This window comes from Polypterus senegalus, chromosome 13 (assembly GCF_016835505.1).
Source record: "Polypterus senegalus isolate Bchr_013 chromosome 13, ASM1683550v1, whole genome shotgun sequence".
In the NCBI taxonomy this organism is placed as follows: domain Eukaryota; kingdom Metazoa; phylum Chordata; class Cladistia; order Polypteriformes; family Polypteridae; genus Polypterus; species Polypterus senegalus.
In genome coordinates, this window is record NC_053166.1 from 2,967,278 (window position 1) to 2,986,448 (window position 19,171).

At 54.0% G+C, this 19,171-nt stretch overlaps 1 protein-coding gene across 2 annotated transcripts; it reads left to right on the forward strand.

Moving 5' to 3' along the window:
- The first annotated feature begins 30 nt into the window (after positions 1 to 30).
- zgc:162952 (PKc_LIMK_like_unk domain-containing protein) lies at positions 31 to 18,944 on the forward strand. Of its 2 annotated transcripts, none has more exons than XM_039774835.1 (10): positions 31 to 203; positions 10,214 to 10,355; positions 13,069 to 13,253; positions 14,189 to 14,310; positions 14,385 to 14,433; positions 15,474 to 15,623; positions 16,380 to 16,553; positions 17,845 to 17,928; positions 18,016 to 18,102; positions 18,198 to 18,944. In XM_039774835.1, the coding sequence occupies exons 2-10, from the start codon at positions 10,325 to 10,327 to the stop codon at positions 18,294 to 18,296; spliced, it is 981 nt and encodes a 326-aa protein (XP_039630769.1). In that variant the 5' UTR covers positions 31 to 203; positions 10,214 to 10,324; the 3' UTR covers positions 18,297 to 18,944. The 2 variants fall into 2 exon arrangements, with proteins under 2 accessions (XP_039630769.1, XP_039630768.1); XM_039774834.1 differs by lacking the exon at positions 31 to 203 and adding an exon at positions 6,412 to 6,666.
- Positions 18,945 to 19,171: the final 227 nt, after the last annotated feature.

Consider the following 19,171-nt stretch of genomic DNA (forward strand, 5'->3'; position numbering starts at 1 on the left):
GCAGAGGCGGCCAAGCGAATGGAAACTCCGCCCGCGCTTTTCCAAAGAGGACGAGGAGTTGAGAGGAGAGAAGGAAAGAGAAGACAAGAGGAGAGGAGAGGAGAGGAGTTTACTAACGCAGTGAACGGTGTCGTCATTGACAACATTAGCCACGCACACTTCGTAATTATGACACGCCGAGGACGGCGAGTTGTGGAACTGAGGTAGGAATATACGAGGAAGAAAACACAGAATGCCGTTAATGAAGTGCAGGGGGGGGGCTAATCAGCGTTGTCATTGTGCTTTCCGGGAGGACACACTTAGTCCTTCATAGAGTAACGCGACGTACGGTAAATCACACAAACGAGACTTGGTGGCGACATTACTGGGAATGTGGATGGACAGAAAACTGACATGGAAGGTACGCGTGAGTGAAAGCCAAGAGAAGTGTCACTGAGCTCTCTGAATGTCACCGGTGTTGAGTTGGGTGCGACTCGGTGACAGCCGTACATTGAATTAATCAGGGCGGCCGCTGAGGTGGGTCAGCGTGACTGGCAGAACAAACACCCCCCGACAGGCCGAGCCCTGAGAGTGGGCAGTGCGGCACGGCGCGGCACGGCGCGGCGCGGCTCTGAAGTCCGGCAGACATGGCGGAGCTCTCTTTATATTTACGGAGATCGTCATTGGCAGCGCAGCGGTCAGCTGGATTGAGGTAGCAATCCGGTAACGTGGCGGGCACCACGGGAGTACAGCAGCTGCTTTGGATGGTTGGGAAGTGAATGGGCACACCAGCCTGACTTCGCCCCCAGTGCTCCGCTTGCTTCTGTTCTCCGGTGGCCTTCCCGTTACCATCCATCCATCCATTTTCTAACCCGCTGAATCCGAATACAGGGTCACGGGGGTCTGCTGGAGCCAATCCCAGCCAACACAGGGCACAAGGCAGGAACCAATCCTGGGCAGGGTGCCAACCCACCGCAGGTTCCCGTTACCTATGATGCATTTAACTATTCAGGAAAAATGAAATCCCAGACAGAATGTATTTCACTGGTTTAAAAATGGCGTTTTTACAGTATGCTAAATAAGACTCCTAATATTTAATTTGTGAATTGTTGAGACCTCGTGGGCTCAGAGCTCAGGTGGCACATTAGATCATGAATATTCATGAGGGACTCTTCCAAATTCGGGGTGTATACGAAATTGACATGTAGCGTAGTGAAAACTTCAACTCCCAGCAGGCCCTGCAGAGGCTGTGATTGGCAGGGTGCAGGGGCTGCTGGGAACAAGGAGGCCAGCGCGAGATTTAAAAGGCGGTCAGACCTACAGAGGAGGAGAGTTTTTGTTGTTTTTTTTGTTTTTTTTTGTGGTTTTGTGTCGGAGTCGCCAGTCTGTATGCCTTCCTACTCGATGCCAGTGGATTCTCGCCTTATCCTGGAGCGTCTCCTGTTTCGGTGTGTGGACAGTGTGGTGTCGTCCTGCTGCATGAGGATTTGTTGTCGACCTGCGAAGACGAGAATGAGCGCTCCTGATCCCATTACACGTCGTCATCTCATCTGGAAATACCGGTAGGACTGATCCGTACATTGGCACACGGCGAGCTGATCTCTGGACGGTCCGTCTCCATCGTGTCATTACATCAGTAATGTGTGGAATTGGTGTTTCTTGTATAGTCGCCGAAAGGGAACTGTGGTGTGTAGTTTGTATGGTTCCAGTATATTCGTCTATTATTGTTTAGAGCAGTTTCTGTTTTATCACCCGCACGCTTTTTGTCTCAGTGAAGGAGTGTGTGTGGCGTCGCCCCGAGGCTGGGTGCATTCCTGGGATCCCCTCTGAAAATATCAATAAATGACCATTAAAGGAGGAATCTTAGCTGGCTTTGTTAGTCGGCTACAGACATAGACGGGCATTCTGGTTATAAACCTGTTAGAGGAGCGTCCATGTCTGTTACGTTTAAACTTAGCCAAAGTGACCAGCGTGTGCGTGTGTGTAAAAATGGAGCCCTGGGACTTTAAAAGTAACGCGATGAACAACCAGTCAGACCAGGGCAACACATCAGCCGTCCCAGCGTTTTGATTGATGCAGACTCAAACAGAAGGCAGCCAGCATGAGCCGCTAAATTCAAAGGCGAGGGGGAGAGGAGCACACGGGCAGACTACAGATGACCCCCTCAGCCCCAAGCATCCCGCCTGCTTTACAAAGACAAGGACGGCAGCACCCAGTGCTGGCCGTGAGACCCCGACTTGAATCGTTTACACCTCCGATGGACACCAGAAATGACTCAAACACTCTGGTGTGTGACTTGGAGGGACACGCGGCGTCCATTTGGGTGACCAGGTAAGCTCTGGTGGAGTGTGCTTCCCTGTCAAAGGCGGTCATCGGGATACGAGGAAGTGTGGAGAAGCAATCTGAAGATGAATCCCGGCTGGGACGCCTCCGGACCCCCCAACCTAAAATGCCCGTGTCCAGATTAAATGTAACTTCCAAAAACAGACCTTGGCATCGTCTGACAGACTCTGGTGAGAACCATAAAACATCACAAAAAAATCATAAAAATCGCAGCACTGCAGCAAGAGCCGGTCATGTTCAGGCCACGGTGACCTCATCGGTACGGGACAGAAAATGACAGAGCAGTGACAACATCTTCTGAGGCAAGCGCTTTATTTAGGCTGTGGAGGGCCTGCAAATACACACACGTACTCACACTCACGTACTCACACACACACACACTCACGTACTCACACTCACGTACTCACACACACACGTACACACACTCACACTCACACACACACGTACTCACACACACGTACTCACACACACATGTACACACACACACTCACACTCACGTACTCACACACACACTCACACACACTCACACACACGTACTCACACACACACATGTACACACACTCTCACGTACACACACACACATGTACACACACACACACATACTCACACACACACACATGTACACACACACTCACTCACACTCACACACACATGTACTCACACTCACACACACACTCACATACACACACTCACACACACATACTCACACACACACACACACACATGTACACACACACTCACACATGTACACACACACACACACACACACGTACACACACTCACACACATCTCACTCGTACACACACACTCACACACCTCCTCGTACACACACACACTCACACACACATGTACACACACTCACACTCACACACACATACTCACACACACACACACACATGTACACACACACTCACACATGTACACACACACGTACACACACACACATACACACACACACACACACACACATGTACACACACACACACACATGTACACACACGTCACACTACACACACACACACACACACACACACACACACACACGTACACACTCACACACACACACGTACACACACACACACGTACACACACTCACACACACATGTACACATACTCACACACACACACACATGTACACACACACTCACACATGTACACACACACGTACTCACACACACACGTACACACACTCACACACACACATGTACACACACTCACACACTCACACGTACACACACTCACACACTCACACTCACGTACACACACACGTACTCACACTCACACACACACTCACACTCACACACGCAGTATGTGCCGAAACTAAAGCATCCTGGGGTGGGTGCCAGCATTCCAAGGCACACAGTTCACCAAGTCCACCACACCGAGGGCCGCCAGCACCAGTGGGCACCAGTCAGCTTCATCCGCTGCCCCTCTTTGGGACGAGTCAGTCACCCAACCTGATCCACGTCACACTGAATGGAATCGCTTGACACCCCGCGGGGGACACAAACACACGTGTGTCGTATTGATTGAAAGTGCAGCCCTTAATGTTAGCACTTCAGACACAAAACACAAAAGTACGGCCATCGACCCGATAATACAATACAATACAATACAAAATCACACAAGGGGGTCCACAATGGGCTTTAACAGGCCCTGCCTCTTGACAGCCCCCCAGCCTTGACTCTAAGAAGACAAGAAAAAACTCCCAAAAAAAACCCTTGTAGGGAAAAAAAATGGAAGAAACCTCAGGAAAGGCAAAGAGAGACCCCCTTACCAGGTAGGTTGGGCGTGCAGTGGGGGGTCATTAAAATGCACAGAACAGGACACAAGTCATCCTCAATACAGTATGAAAATGACAATTTTACAAGTATGGAGCAGAATTTAACCGTTGATGATATCCCATAATAGGATTCAGATTTGTTCAGAGAGTCCTAGAGACCTCGGCCATCATGCTGTCTCCCCCCTATTGGCCATTCCACAGTGGAGTCATCGCTGGGCCAGCCAATCCGATGAAAGGACCCCTCTACCCCACAATGCCTGCGATCCTCCATCAGGGATGACTTTACCTTAGGCTGGCAGATCACCTTGGCAGGTGGGCGGTGGCCGATCTCTCGTCTGAAAGTGCGGACGACGGCTGCCACTGTGTAGCCATTCACGTGTGACCGGGCATGCATGCCTTCCAGCCTCTGAATCAGTACATTGTGTGCCATGTGGCACGAGTTTCATCCGGTCTCAGTTAAAGGATAAGTGCCTGTGTATCTGTGTGTCCATCTGGTTGCTTGCTAAGTCTTTGTTATTCCAACAGATGGCACCTCACGAACATGTGTAGCTATTACCACAAACATTAACCCTGCTATTATGCCTCCTATACCAAATTCCAAATAAAGGAGTTATGTCCATTACATTTTCCACTCCAACAGATGGTGCATCACAGACATTTGGGGTAATATAATGCATTGCATGTTTAAATCCAACAGATGGCACACCACGAAAATGAAGACTGCTATTACGGATATCATACCAAATGGCATATAACAGACATATGCATTGCATTTGTTGTTCCAACAGATGGCACCTCAGACTCATTTGTATTACTACAAATGCTCAGGGGGTGGCAGTAATTCACCTTTACATTGGTCTGCCAGCCTCCAGAAAAGCTTAAAGGAAGAAGATGAAGAACAGAAGAGAATAGGGCAGGGCTGGCACTCATGAAAACGGCTGGCAGAGGAGCCCAGCTGTGGACATCCAAGGACTGGACGTTTAAAAGCAGGTGGCGGCCATCCAGCCTCCAGCATTCAAAGCCAGCGCCAAGTCGCCATCCATGTGGGCTCTGCCTGCTCTCACGGTATATCTGGGGGCTTTTTGACTGGCCAGTCAGAGTGAGTCGTGTCGTTGGCCTAATTGCTTGAGGTGGGTTTAAGAAAGTCAAGTGACATTTTCAAGTAGAATGTCCCCGTGGCCGGTGTCCATCTGCTCCCTGACTCCGCCCCATTCGGTTTCTTAAAGAGGCTGCCAGTGTTCAGCTGCTTTCAGGACTGGCGGCTCTCGCTCCCCTCTGTAAAGGAACTAAAGTAACTAACGAGAAAGGCCAGGAGCAGGAACATCATTAGGCCTGATCAACAGGGGGCGCTAAGGGTGGTCCTCATTTCACATCTGATTTCAGAGTGACTGCACTGTCATGGGGTGGCAGAGGTGTCTGTACCTGGCATCACCCCAGGAGACCAAGGGTTAACAAAGTGGCAAAGCAACCACAGTACTGGAGGGGTACACAACAAGACCCCTAATGACACTCCGTCCCACCACCTACAGGTGGTCTGAGGAGTTCCATGTGGTGGGCCAGAGCAGTAGGCGCCCATATGTGCCCAGCCAGGTGCATATCCTGATGAGCAGGGGGTGGGCTTCTTTATTTCTCTATTTTTTGGTGGTTTATTTGCTGCCATCTGTTTCTCCTCCCTTGCCTGTTTAGTGGTCCATTTCAACGGCACCCCCCAATGTCCATAGTGTGGGCATAGCAGGGAGGCAGAAAGGTCTGGAGGGGTGCGTTGCTTGAGTTACATAAATGTCCCCCGAGGGGTACCGAGTCAGTGCTATAGGCAGTCATCTATGTCACCTAATGAACTGATTTCCACCCCTTCTCTCTCTCTTTCAGGACCCCCACATTTCTTCTTTACACCAGTCTGTCTGTTAACTTGAGTCCTCAATGGACTTCTACCCATCAGGTGCACCCGAGCACATCTGGACGTCCCCCTGAATCACTTCTCAGGTCATAGGCTGTCTTACTTTGGCTGGTGGACACCAGAGTGCAGTGCCATCTGGAGACCCCAATGTCCCTGAGCCTTCAGTTAAATACCTAAGTCCTCATCCCTGATGCGTTCTCTTCGTGTGCCCTCCATGAATCAGAAGCCCTTGGCACCTCGCTGGCCACTCCCTCTCGTTTTAAACAGAGAACCCCTGGGTCGCCTGCCCTCTGGTGTCCCGATGAAGCACTGCATGCCTCTAGTGGGACTCTTCTGGGTCGGCTGCGCTGTCACTTTCTTGTCCCTTTTCGTGCCTTTACGTGTTTTCCGTTTTTACGTTGTTTAACTCATCTTGTTCACATTATAAAGCGCCTTGTGGTGGTCCGAGGGACTATCTGGGGCCGGTCACACATTGTCCCTGCGGTCACCGCCCTCCTCTTAGCGCACTTTGAGCGTCCACCCCGTTGCTCGGGTAGTTTTTAGCGCGCAATGCGCGCTCCCCGACCGCCAGCCTAACGCGCAGTCTCGGCACGCGCGCCCCCGCACTCCAGATTAGATGCGCGGCGACTCCGCTCTGCAGGGATCCGCTGCCACCGCGGCGCAGGTGAGTAAGTCCGTTAAACGAGGTGCGGGTGCCGCGTGGTGTCCGAGGTACGGGGCGCATTATTGTGCGCTAAGACTTGTGAAGAGACCCCCGGTGGACGGGCCCCGACGCATCGCCATTAGCGCCACATCACAGACAGCGTATGACCCGGCAAGACGAGCCTTTCATCGCTCGTGAGACCGGAGCCCCGGCACTAGCAGGGCCCTCTAGACGGGAGAGGGAGCCGAGTCCACCGGTGCTGCAGACCACCAGACCCATGCCCCCTATACCCCACCCCCACCCAACTGACGCGCGATTTTCGAGTTTACGGCAACTTTAAGCCCAAATGCCGCTGAGGCGCACGGGGGCTGTCGGTGCTGTCTCCGGGTGTCGCGTGTGCTCAGATTCCGACGAACAGTCCGCTGGTGCGTGTCACTCGGAGACTCATTTACGAAGTGCTCGAGCCACCATAATTAACGAGAAAATTCAAAAGCCAAAGCGGCGCCCACATACGCCTACTGTGTGTGACAAGTCTCAGGCGGCCTGGTGGCGCAGTGGCACCTCTGTCCGGTTTGTCACAGTGCCGTTTATTTTGGCGTTTGCCTGGCGTGCCGAGGAGGACATGTGGTGTGGCGTGGCGTCTGCTCACAGTCACCGCCTGGCACCGCACAGCTCTGCCCTGCCGTCGCCCTTGACAGACGATCTTCAATTCTGCTGACTTTTATTTTCCAGTCCGTATCGACAGGCTGATCTAAGAGGTCACCCCTGCCGCCCGTCCGGAGGCGAAGCCCACCACGTGCCCGTCTATCTCCTACAAATTAGTCCTTGAAATTCAATATAAACGGAGGTGGAGGGCAAAGGAGACGGTTGAGTCGATTTACACCAAACAGCCCCTGGCACAGAGCATGTAACACCAGCCCTGGCGCTCCTGTCCCGGCCCAATTTATTATTAATCGCCGCTCCTCGTCTGCATGTCATTTCAGGGCCTGGTGTGTGACAGTCTCAAAAACTCTAATTGCCCTGCTGGGTGTCATCGTCATGGTTGGCCGACCCTCTCTGGTCTTCATTGTGTCCTGGTCACGGCTCACTGCTGGTGTTAATGGCCACCTGCCATGTCCTCGTGCCACTTGGATACCCCATCTCGTCTCATCTGCCAACGCAAACGTATGGGCATTTTGGGGTCAATGACCTCAGCTTTCCTCTCTCCTGGTCTCCTCTCTTCTTGCTGTGGTCACCTGGAGACCTTCAGCAGTCGGCCCCCTCAGTTCCTGTCAGGGCTCTCGTGGTCTCCACTCCCACACTTAAGTCTTCGCTGAGTGCCTTTCACTTACTGTGGCACCGCTGCTCACCCCAGGTGGGCTCTGATGTGCCTCATTGCCCGCCACCCTGCTTGTATGGTGATTGATCATCTCCAGCTTCTCCTCATCCACCATTGGCTTTTCTGTTTTTGGCTGACAATTTTTTGGGGGCTTTGCCCAGAAGGTGCCCTCACTAAACATCTCACCTTTCCTATGTTGCTGGTCTCACATTAAACTTCGCCATCTTGTTTCTGGGATCTCCAGTAAAACTTGGGTGTAGTTAGTTTGCTGCCATGGTGCTCTCGTTTTTTAAGGCCAGGGACACCAGCAGTCCTCGTGCCCCCAGTTCACAGGAAGACCCCAACCCAGAAGTGAAGCTGAGGGGAGTGCTAATGGAGGGGCACAGGTGGGTTTAAAGGCCCCTGCACCCACTTGGGTGACCAGGGTGGTCTTGATAAGGTCTGGATGTAAAATGTGGAGGATTTGGCACCCCCATGTGGTCAGCCAGGGTCTTATCCTGATGAGCAGACTGGTGGGTTTTATTTCTCAGTGGTTCACTCATTTGCTGCCACCTGTTTCTTTTCCCTCAGATGTGTCCTTGCCCAGGCTGGGGTGGGTAGGCAGCTGGGTGAGGTCACCAGATCTGTGACCATGATCCTGTTTTACTGTAGTGGTCCACTGACTGCATCACCATTCTGGATGGCTCCATCTTGAATCTGCTCTGCGGGGCTGTGATGTCACCTAATTTGCATAGTAATGAATGTAAATGATCTCATTTGCATGATAGCAGTAAGCCTGTTTTGGAACTCAGTGCAGAGACTGACCGGCCCCCCAGACCTGCAGACTTCTCAGTGAACACACAAGTTTCTTCTTGTGCTTTGGGGGGCCACAAGGTGGTGAGAAGAGGTCTGTGAAGTGGTTTGTGGGATTCTTTAGAGGGGACAGAAGCCATACCGGTGGTCCACAGAGTCTAGGGAGCCCTCCTGGACCACTTCTGATGGCTGTGGTCAGTGACTGGCATACTGATGGTCTTCATGGGTGCACCTTACCTGGCTAATGTGACACTTCAGGGTCCTGAATGGACAGGAATCTTTGGTCCTCTGTCAGCCGACCCACCTGAGTGACCACTGTGAAGAGCTGGTCATCTGGACGGCGTCCCCGCTCAGGCTGAAAGGTCAAGAGTCCACAAGGTCTTATACTGCCCTGTCTGCCCACTTAGAGCTTGGGCTTTACGCATTGGCCGAGCCCTGAGGTGCCTGATGGTCATTTTGGCAGTGCTGGTGTCACCCATGCCACAGTCTTCATGGTGCATTTTTGTCCCTTTTTCTACTGCTCAGCTCCACTGTCCTCCTGACATTTATGTGGCCTCGCTGATCCATCAGCTGCACCAAGGGGTCTTCGTTGGCCCTCATGGACATGTGTGACAGGCAGTGTGTGTCACTGTCACATGTGTCTGAAGCCTACAAGTGAGTTCTGGTCTCCCCATCGCTGTGAGATCACAATGAATAACTTGACCTTAAACTGGTCAGCTATGTGAGTGACCACCCTTTGTGGGGACCACCTGCTTGATCCTGTTCAAGGTCGTGGGTTGGGGGCATCAGGCACAAGGCAGGTGCCAACTCTGGATGGAGCAGCTGTCCACTCATGCCCACAGGGTCAGCTTGGAATTACTGACCAATGTAACTGGCACAGCTTTGGGTCTTGGGAGGGGAACTGAGGGAGAGACTTGGCCTGACATTGGCACTGAGCCAAAACCATGCCACCCAGGTCCATAGTTAGGGTCCTACCCAGTGAACTTGCTAGGCAACGTAAAGTAGCAGGAGGGCCAAACCAGTGTGGGGAGCAGCTTAGGGCCTGAAAGGGACAGGCGAGGAGGTCAGTGTGTGACCAAATGGAGCGCCTTTGTTACTGGACCGTGACTTGGTGACACTTTTAATGGGACCTAAGCCAGAGGAGCCAGGTGAGCACTTGTGTGCCAGTGCAGTCTGCCCAGGCAGGTGACCATGGTCAGTGGTGCGGGCAGCTTGGGGTCGTGAAGGCTGCAGTGTAGGGACTGAGGACAGCGGTGGGCTAAAGTGCACTGAACTGTGTAAGGTGGGCCACATTAGAGTCACCCAGACAGGTGATGGTGGGGTCAGTGGAAATCGGGCAGGAAGAACTTCCCCAAAGGGCTCCTACTGACCACTTTTAACAAAGGACTGGACCTCACTGCCCCTCGACTCCAGACTCAGTGCCCACTTGACTGCTCACCCCCTCTTCTCTCTTGGCAGGTGTCCCAGGATGGCCGCGCCCGCCTGTCCACTCTTCTGTCTTGTCATCGTTGGTCTCATCTCCTTGGCTGACCCTTGACGTCTGACCAGGTGAAACACGGAGCCGCGGCGATGCACACGGATGGTCCACTCAGTCTATGGAGTAAGTGGGGGGGTTTGTCCTGATCAAGTGACCAGTGTGATTTTCAGGGCTCACAGACTGGCCCTCACGTCACCTCAGAGTCTGTGGTGTGGCCACTTCGCTTGGCCAGCTGTTCACCTGCAGGTAAAGCGACTTGCAGCTCTTTAAGTGGAACTGGTCTAATTGGCCAAGGTGCCCACTCGATGCCACATGTGGCCAGTTGTTGGCATGTCACTCATCGTGGGTTTACGGGACATGCACAGACTGCCCACATGACGTTACGAATGCCCACTGATGGCTGCCCGCTTGCTGGCCCAGGACTTGGCTCAGCCGTCTGTTGTCCCCTCTAATGGCCAGCAACCATCTGTCCAGCCCAGTGACGCGAGCTTATGTTGACCACTTGGTGCTGCCCGCCTCTGAAAGTCACATTCTGAGTGTGGGTGACTGCTAGTCAGCCTGGCCTGGGGTCATCACCTCTGGTAGATGTCCACTGCGTTGGCCGATTGTCTAGTGTGCCATGTTTTGTGTCCTGTCTGCTAAATCCTGCCAGGTGAGGCCATCAGCCAGCTGTCACTTTCTTATTGTTGTTGCTATGACACTGACGTCACAGTGCCACCATTTTGTATCACGTTTTGACTTAACTGCTGTGATGCCAGTTGTTACTGTGAGCGCACAAGTTAGTGGTGTCATTTCACGATGGGCATTTAAGCTGGCAGTGAGGCACTCTTGGTGTCACAAAACTTTCCATGGGCTTCATTCTTCCTGTTTCTGCTGAGGTTGGCCGTTGGCACCAGGATTTTGATGTTTGACTGGCACCTTTGGTTTGTCCTTTTCCTTGCCCTCCTCTGCCCACCTTCTTGGCACTCCAGGACTGTGGCATTTATTTTACCAGCCTCTGCTTACTCCAAGTTCCAGCCTGACACCAGGCACCATGCCCATTGGAGACGCTGGCCCTCAATGGCCACTTATCTCTATGGAGAAGTGGACCAGCGGGTAGACATGCTGCTGATTTCAAAAAGTGCCACAGAGCCCATTGTCAGGTTGGGCCTTGGGGTTTGTCGGTGTGCCCATGACAGCCACACTGTGGGGTGAACTTCGCATGCCATGCGGATGGCACAGCAGGCAGCCCCATCTAAGAGCAGAGTCACTAAAACGTTCAATTGCTAATGGACTTTTGGGCGTGCATGTGGCATGGTGGGCACAGCGGCACAGTGAACCACACCGTCATGCCAGTTTGTGTCTCATTGCCTTTCATGGCTGTGCAGAGCAGCCCTTCCTTGTCTTATGGGTAGCGCCACGGCTTCCTGTGCCACCCACAACATTTCCTTCCTCCTTTGATAAGAATGTGTCATTGTCATCCTCGGTATCTGATGGCAGTGCCCTCGTATTTGTCACTGCAGATTTGCAAACACTGATGTGTGGACAGGGCAGTAGTGGGTGAGGGGTTACCAGGGAGGAAGTATGCCACAGGTTAGTGCTAGAAGATGGGCAAGCACCATTAGTGCACTGGCATCAGGACAGGATAGAGAGACAGATATGAGCAGAGGCATCCTCTGGATGGTAAAGGGGCAGAAATACCACTTGTATGACAGTGGGAGGGCAGTTTATGGGCACATCATGTCACTATGCTTTTAAAGGTGACAGTGCCAGCTGGGACCTTGTGATTTGTCCCTGGTGCTGGTGGCCGGTTACCTCAGTGCTGTGTTTTCTTTGTGATTGTGTACCACGTGCTGCCTGGCACAGTGATGATCCCGAGGTGCCCCCCCCAGACTGTGAGGAGGTGATCGTTCCCGGACCTTAAGGTGGGTGACCCGTGCTGGACATCAGCCGGCGTGTGGTAGTTTTGCCCTGTAAGGTGGTCACTACTGCCAGTTTGTGTGTCTAAGCCATGGTGCCACCCGAAGCCACCCTGCCCTTGTCATCTTCATTTCTGCCTCACCAGCATTTTGTGTCCCCCACCCCCCGGGCCGCAGATGGACAAAGGGTCTTTTCAGCCACTGGTATGCGGCCAGCGAGATGTGCTGACATGGCAAGTGTGTCCGGTCATGACAGGCGGCCAGCGGCGCTGACACGTGGGTTTACTGACCCCTGAAAGGGAGGGTGGTCTGTTATGAACATCTCGTCCACTGAGTCAGGGGGCACCATGTCCCCCCAAGGTCACCATCCCCAGTGTCCACTTCAAACCGTTGGCTCTCTCCTGTCCAGTGAGGGGTGTTGAGTGGCCATCGGTCCCCTTCCTGGTTTCTCGTCACCTTTTGCTTCTCTTTGCCCTGCCCACTTTTTTTCACACTTTGCTGCTTTACATGAGAGGGGTACTGGGTGAAGGTGCCCCCGAGGCGCCCACCTCCGCCTGGAGATGCTGGCCACCGGACATCAAAGAGACGCTGGCGATGGAGAGGAGGTGCTGCGGCCGCCCCTCGCTGACCGTCTTTTCTTATTTCTTCACGACCTCTTCATGCAAGTGAAATGAAGGCGGCGGGCACATTTGATGAGAGCTGAGGGGCTCGGCGCCTGGCGCTCTCCACACTCACATAAAAGCGGGCCGGTGGGCTCCATGCGGCTCTCCTTTGTTTGTCCTCCTCCTCCTCCTTTTCGGTCACGCAGCGCTAATGCAGTCGTCCAGAAGAGCGCGGCCGGCCCTTGGGGAGGTGGGCACTCTGACGCCGTGCCACCTACTTGGCTGGTGCTCTGCTTCACTGACACCACTCGCATCCTGTGCACTCCTTGTCCACAGCCGACCTGGTCGAGATGGGCGACACTGAGGCTGTGGCATCGGGAACACTCAGCGGGGAATCGTCAGACCGCTACTGCCAGGTGGACCGTTGGCAGAGGCTGCGCACCGCCGTCAGGAAGCTTGAGTTCTGGGAAAACTTCAGCGCCAACCTGATTGGAACGGGATTCTTCTCCAGAGTGTACAAGGTGAGGCACCTGGCATTGGGGGGGTGACAGGGTGGCACCATGCGGGTGAATAAATGAGCTGAATGGATGAATAAGCAGGTGGGTCCTTGAATGAGTGGCACAGAGGTGGCACTGCTGCCTGGCAGTAAGGAGACAACCCTGTGTGTAGCTGGCATGTTCTCCCCAGGTCTCTGACCAGTGACACACACCTCTTTGTAGCCAAAGTGTTCTGATGTCATTCCTGCCATGTGCCCTGTGCCCGCTGGGATTGGCTCTGAATTGAGTGGATGGTACTGAATAATGGAGTGAATGAGTAAATGAAGGGGTGAGGGAGGGAGTGGAGGGAGTGGAGGGCTTAATGAATGAAGGAATGAGACCAGATGAGGGTAATGGGGGGGCTTTGGGGGGGCTGAGCACGTGGAGGGTCGAACGAGGGGGAGGGGATGGCTGGGTGGGATATGAGACTGAGAGAATGAACGAGTGAACAGACGAGCGAGCGAGCGAATGAAATCAGGAGTCACTAAGTCAGGGAATCACATGACCGAGGGGCGGAGTTAATGAACGAGTGAGTGGACGATGTTGTGGATGTGCGACGCCCAAAGCCCCCCACATTAAGACGGCAGGCCGCAGCTCTGTCCCTGTGGTCCCCCCAACTTCACTCAGTTTTTGTCCGAGGGGTCTCCTCTTTTTTTTTTTTTCTCTGCTCACTGCAGTAAAGTCACCAATTGAGTCAGGCTGCCCGGTGCCCCCCGTGGCGCTCGCCTCATTGTTCCTGATTGTCCAGCGGCCCTCACGTGGCCTCCATGCAGGCGCAGTGGGCTCCCGCAGACAAGAGCCCCTTTGTGACAGACGACAAAGCGCGTCAGTGACCTGGAAGGGAAGTGCATGTGGCGGTGGCTGGGGGCTGGCGATGGAGCGGACTGACCGGGGGTCTCCCTGCCCTGTGCCCTCGCTAGGTGGTGCACAACATGACTGGCAAGGCCATGGTGGTGAAGATCTACAAGAACGACGTGGACCAGGACACCATCGTGCGCGAGATCAGCCTGCTGCAGAAGCTTTCGCACCCCAACATCGTCAGGTAGCCCCCCACCGTGTGCCCCCCTTCTGCCTGCTGAACAACAGGTGTCTCCACTGCTCTTCTTCTTCTTTCAGGTACCTCGGTGTCTGCGTCAAGGACGACAAGCTGTACCCGCTGCTCGAGGTAAGCCACCCGCCAAATTAAAGGAGCAGCAGGGGGGCTTCACACCTGTACTGGTGGGCTGAGTTTTGGCCGCTGAGTCCACAGGCGCTTTTGTTAAAGTCGTCGAGCAATAAAAAACCTTGTGTTGACCCGCGTGGCCTTGCCAGTTATGGTTGGCAGTCATGGCCAATGCAAGCTTAAAGGTGCATCAGAGACCACGGGGCATGTGGTTAGTGGGAAATGGCGGTTGCTAGGAAACACTTAGGGGCGCGAGTCCCTCATTGTGCCGCTGCGTCACCTGCGATCCTAGGTAGACAGAAATGTGTGTCACTGTCTATTGTCACAGATGTCACTGTTGTGACGAGACATGTACAGAAGACCCTCATTGCACTGCTGTGGCATAACTGATGAGAGACTCCCACCAATCAGAAAGGTCTGCGTTTCCTCTTTTGTCCATTAGATGGCGCCCTGCACACACCTGAGTTGTGGCCCACCCTCCAGCAGTCAGCGGTCTGCCACATCTCTCATCTTGGGTGACACTGATTGACAGCCAGCACTCCCACCTTGATGGTTTTGGCCAAAGGGTCTGCATGCCCGTAGGTGCTTTGAGTCGGCTGCTTGATTCGTGTCACTGTGTCACTCGCAGGTCTGCTTTGCTTTTAGACACAGAAGGTCTCCGTGTAGAGCAGAACTGGTTTGATGGGGGCTGTTCGGGGGGACACAGAGGTGTGAAGGGGGCCTCAGGGGTCCATAGCCCCCCACAGAACCCTGTCCATCTCATTATCCCCAGCAGCCCAGTGGTAGTTCAGACTGGCAGAGGTCAGATAAGGTTTTATGGGTCTAGGCAGCGGGCAGTGAGCTGAACGTGTGTCGGGTGCCAGGCGCTGAGACTCACCTTCACTAGGTGGGCCAATGTAAACTGGCAGAGTCTAACAAGGTGGGGGCCGTGGGCACAGGGCAGGAGTAGAGGAGCAGAGCCCACGTAGAGTACCAATGGTTAACGGATGGCATCACAATGCCAGGCCTTTGTTCACCCCGCCTGTTCTCTTGAACCCCCACAGTACGTCAATGGCGGCTGCCTGGAGGAGCTTCTGGCCAACCAAGACGTCCCACTGTCCTGGAGAGAGAAGGTGGGCCTGGCATGTGACGTCACTCGGGGGATGATTTACCTACACGCCAAGAACATCTACCACCGGGACCTCAACTCCAAGGTACCAGGGTCCAGCCTTAAAGCCCGCGGGGCCCGTACCCGCTTGTGTGTGTCTGGATGGCCATTTGTGTGGCACCTCTTTGCACTCAATGCCCTTAGACCTTCATTTTGCCTTTGCTGTCCTCCTGTCTCCCTGCCCATTGCCGGTGCCAAATTTCAGCTTCTGTGGTGGGTGACCCATGAGTTTGGCACCCTTTGCCGTGGTTATTGTTTAGGAGGTGTGACGGGTGGGCATCATTAACACAGCTTGTTTGCTGAGCCACAGCTGTGCCCACTCCAGACCGAGAGAGCAGACCCACATATGTGGCCTGTGACTTTAGTGGCCTGATGATGTGACAGTTGTGGGCATGTCCTTGCAGTGTGTGTGTGTGTGTGTGACATCTTCAGAGTGCACATCCGCCAAGCTTGACCCCCTCACAGATGGACCCAAACGGCCCCCTTAAACAGTCAGCCGGGGGTCCCACAAGCCGCTGTCCTCAGGAGTGAGACACACAGGTGAGTGACCAGTCCACTCCCGACAGCCCACCACAGGTCACTTTCAGCAGTCAGAGGTTGGGCCCACCTGAGGGTCACCTTTCACCACCCACCTGCCAGTCTCCACAGTTTCCCTGGCGTCTCCCAGATGCCCCTATGGATGCCCGCCTTTTTCTGGCCAATCGGAGGGTTGCTGCTGTTGAGTGTTTGTCTTTTTCCATTTCTGTTGAGTCCTCAGTTACTTAAGACCCCCGGAATGTGTGACCCTCATGTTTCTCTCCAGAACTGTCTGATCCGGGTCACCCCGAGGGGCAGAGAGGCCCTGGTCACGGACTTCGGCCTGGCCAGGGAGGTGGTGGAGCTGCCAGTCAAGGACCCTGAGAGGAAGCTGTCCCTGGTGGGCTCGGCCTTCTGGATGGCCCCTGAGATGCTGCGTGGAGAGCCATACGACCGCAAGGTGAGTGGGGGACAGGGAGGTGGCATGAGCAGATGTCATAGGAGGTGTGCCACCCAGAGCTGGCACTGTGTCAGGATTGGCTGCCCACTCACTTGGTGTCACATTTGTCACTTTGTCATTGCATCACTGTGATATTTTTTTCCATGACGACGTATCCATAACATCACATAAAGATAAAGCACGGACCCCCTTGGCCCCCAAGAAAGAAGCGCCTTGTGCTCTGCGCCCTCAGCCTGATTTCTGGAATTCTGTCCCTGGCGTGGCTTACGATTCCGACCTCCGTGTTTGTGTTCCCACCTCGGCCGCCCATGAAATCAAATTAATTAAACTGCTTTAATGGAAGGGCATTGGCACGGCCACAACACCCCAGCGCCCAGGTACAAACCTGTAAGGTCTGATGGGCTCTCTCTCCTGTGCCACTTTGCCAACACATCCCCCTTTCCTTCACCCTCCATATGACCTGGCAGCTCGTCTCTCTTTGATGGCACCACTGGGACACTACGAGCCACCTCTGGTGATGCGGGTCCGGTGACTTTGTGCAGATGCCAGACAGAAGCCACTGCACCCCTGCCAGGTGCCCAGTGCCACTTGTCATCGAATCCCATTCCCTGTTCACTGTCACATACTGCATTTTTCAGATTTATTTCAGGCATCTTGGATCAGCTGGTTTGGTCCCATCTAAAGTTAAGAGTTTATGCCATGGCAGATGAATGCCCCCTTGGCATTCCATTAGTGTTGACGTTTGACTCGTCCCTGCCCCGTCCCCTCTGATGGTGTTATCTGCCACCACTCACCCTCATCCCACTCTGATGCCCATCCCTTTGTTTCCCACTGCTGACTTCCAGCTTGACTTGCACGCTTGAGTGGACTGGCGCTATGGAAGGCACTTTATAAAATCTGGAAAACACGAATGGCGCTGACTTGGACTGTGTGCTGGAGTTCTCTGTGCATGGGTGGCATCCTCAAGAACCTCGAGTATCTTCTCTTGACTGGCAGTGGCAGCAGTTCAGCTCTGGTCCACAGCTGGTGACCGCAGTCAAGTGACTGTCCCATTGTGCCCCACCTGTCCATTGGTGCATCTCGCCATCCTCTGTTCTGGGCAGATGCCACCAGTCTCTTGTGAACAACAGGCTGTGCCATGCCAACACAGTCAGTGGCATCCCATCTCCAGGAGAAGCCATGTGTGGGGATTACTGTGGTGCCCCAATGACATGCGTGTGTGTGTGTGGCCCTGCGGGTCTGAAGGCGGGCAGCTGGGTGAGGGCACTCATCAGCGGGCATTGTGTTGCAGGTGGACGTTTTCTCCTTTGGGATTGTCCTGTGTGAGATCCTGGCACGCGTTCCTGCCGACCCGGAGGTGCTCCCTAGGACCCAGGTAAAAGTGGGCGTGCCCATCTCAGGGCCCCAATTTGTCGCTCCCTTCCAGTAAATGCCCACTTTGTGTTTGAACCCTAACCCACAGGATTACGGCCTGGATGTGGCGTCCTTCCAGGAGATGGTGAGCGAGTGCCCAGAGGGTGTCCTTCGACTGGCAGCCACTTGTTGCAGGGTGAGTCGTGGCATAAAGTTTAGAGCGGGTGGAGAGGGACTTTGGGTGGCATGCCTGGTCCCGTTTCGTTGAACCCGTCTCGTCTCCTGGCTCAGGTTGAAGACTTCAAAAGACCGTCTTTCACGGAGATCCTGGAGGAGCTGGAGGAGGCGGCAGAGCGCCTGGACCCTCTTGATGCCAGTGGCATGGACTGACGGGGCGACCGGCCAGATGACCGCACCACAGCGCCACACCCGGAATTAAAGAGCCTGAGAGGAAGACTCCAGCAGTGAGCCCCCTAGTGGCGATGATCATGTTGTTCTCTCTGACTGCCACCTCGCTGCCCTTTGTGTTTTTATCTGGGCTCAAGTCTCCGAGGGTCCATAAGAGGACTGGGGCACTCTGGACAATCGACAGATGCCAATGTCGCCAGCTTCAGATTCAAATAATATAATGTTGGTGGGCTGATGTTTTAGTGACATTGTAGTACCCTGAGCCACTGGTGTCACCTGTTGGATGTGGCACAGCCTGTGGATGTGGTGAGGGTACAGACTTGCCCCGTGGGTTACCATCACCATGCTGGGCACGGCCCCCTTGTGCCTGAGCGTTGTGTGCCTCTGTGTGAGGGCGCTGCCCACTTTGATGACCTGGTGCCTTTACGGTTTGCGAGGACTGAAGGCACTGGAGTGCCACACGGCTGGACCCGGGGGGGTATGGGGGGGCTCCACGTGTCCTCGATTTGCTGTTGCCCTTGTTGGCCTTTCTATCGCTTTGTGCTTTTTTAATGCAGAGGTTTTTTTGGGATGAATCTTTAAATATTAAATCTACTTGGGGACTGTCACAAGGACCCCGCTGTCATCGCATGGGCAGCAGCTTGGCTCATCTTGGCTCACGATTTACAGTGAAGCCCCCACGTGAGTCTGAGTACCTGAATGAATGGCACCACTGAGCTTGAGGTGCCACCTGAGGTTGCCAAGCACTTAGCCACATGGCACCTCTAGTGATGCCCGCCATTTTGGTTTAACTTCACAGTTTTATCATTTGAGAACTGGAGCCCAGGCTGGTGCCACAGTGAGTGGGTGGCATGGAC

Coding starts and splice junctions, on each gene's coding strand:
- zgc:162952 (XM_039774835.1), top strand. CDS start 10,325: ATGCACACGGATGGTCCACTCAGTCTATGGA. Junction 13,254..14,188: donor TCTTCTCCAGAGTGTACAAG/GTGAGGCACCTG, acceptor TGCCCTCGCTAG/GTGGTGCACAACATGACTGG. Junction 14,434..15,473: donor AGCTGTACCCGCTGCTCGAG/GTAAGCCACCCG, acceptor GAACCCCCACAG/TACGTCAATGGCGGCTGCCT.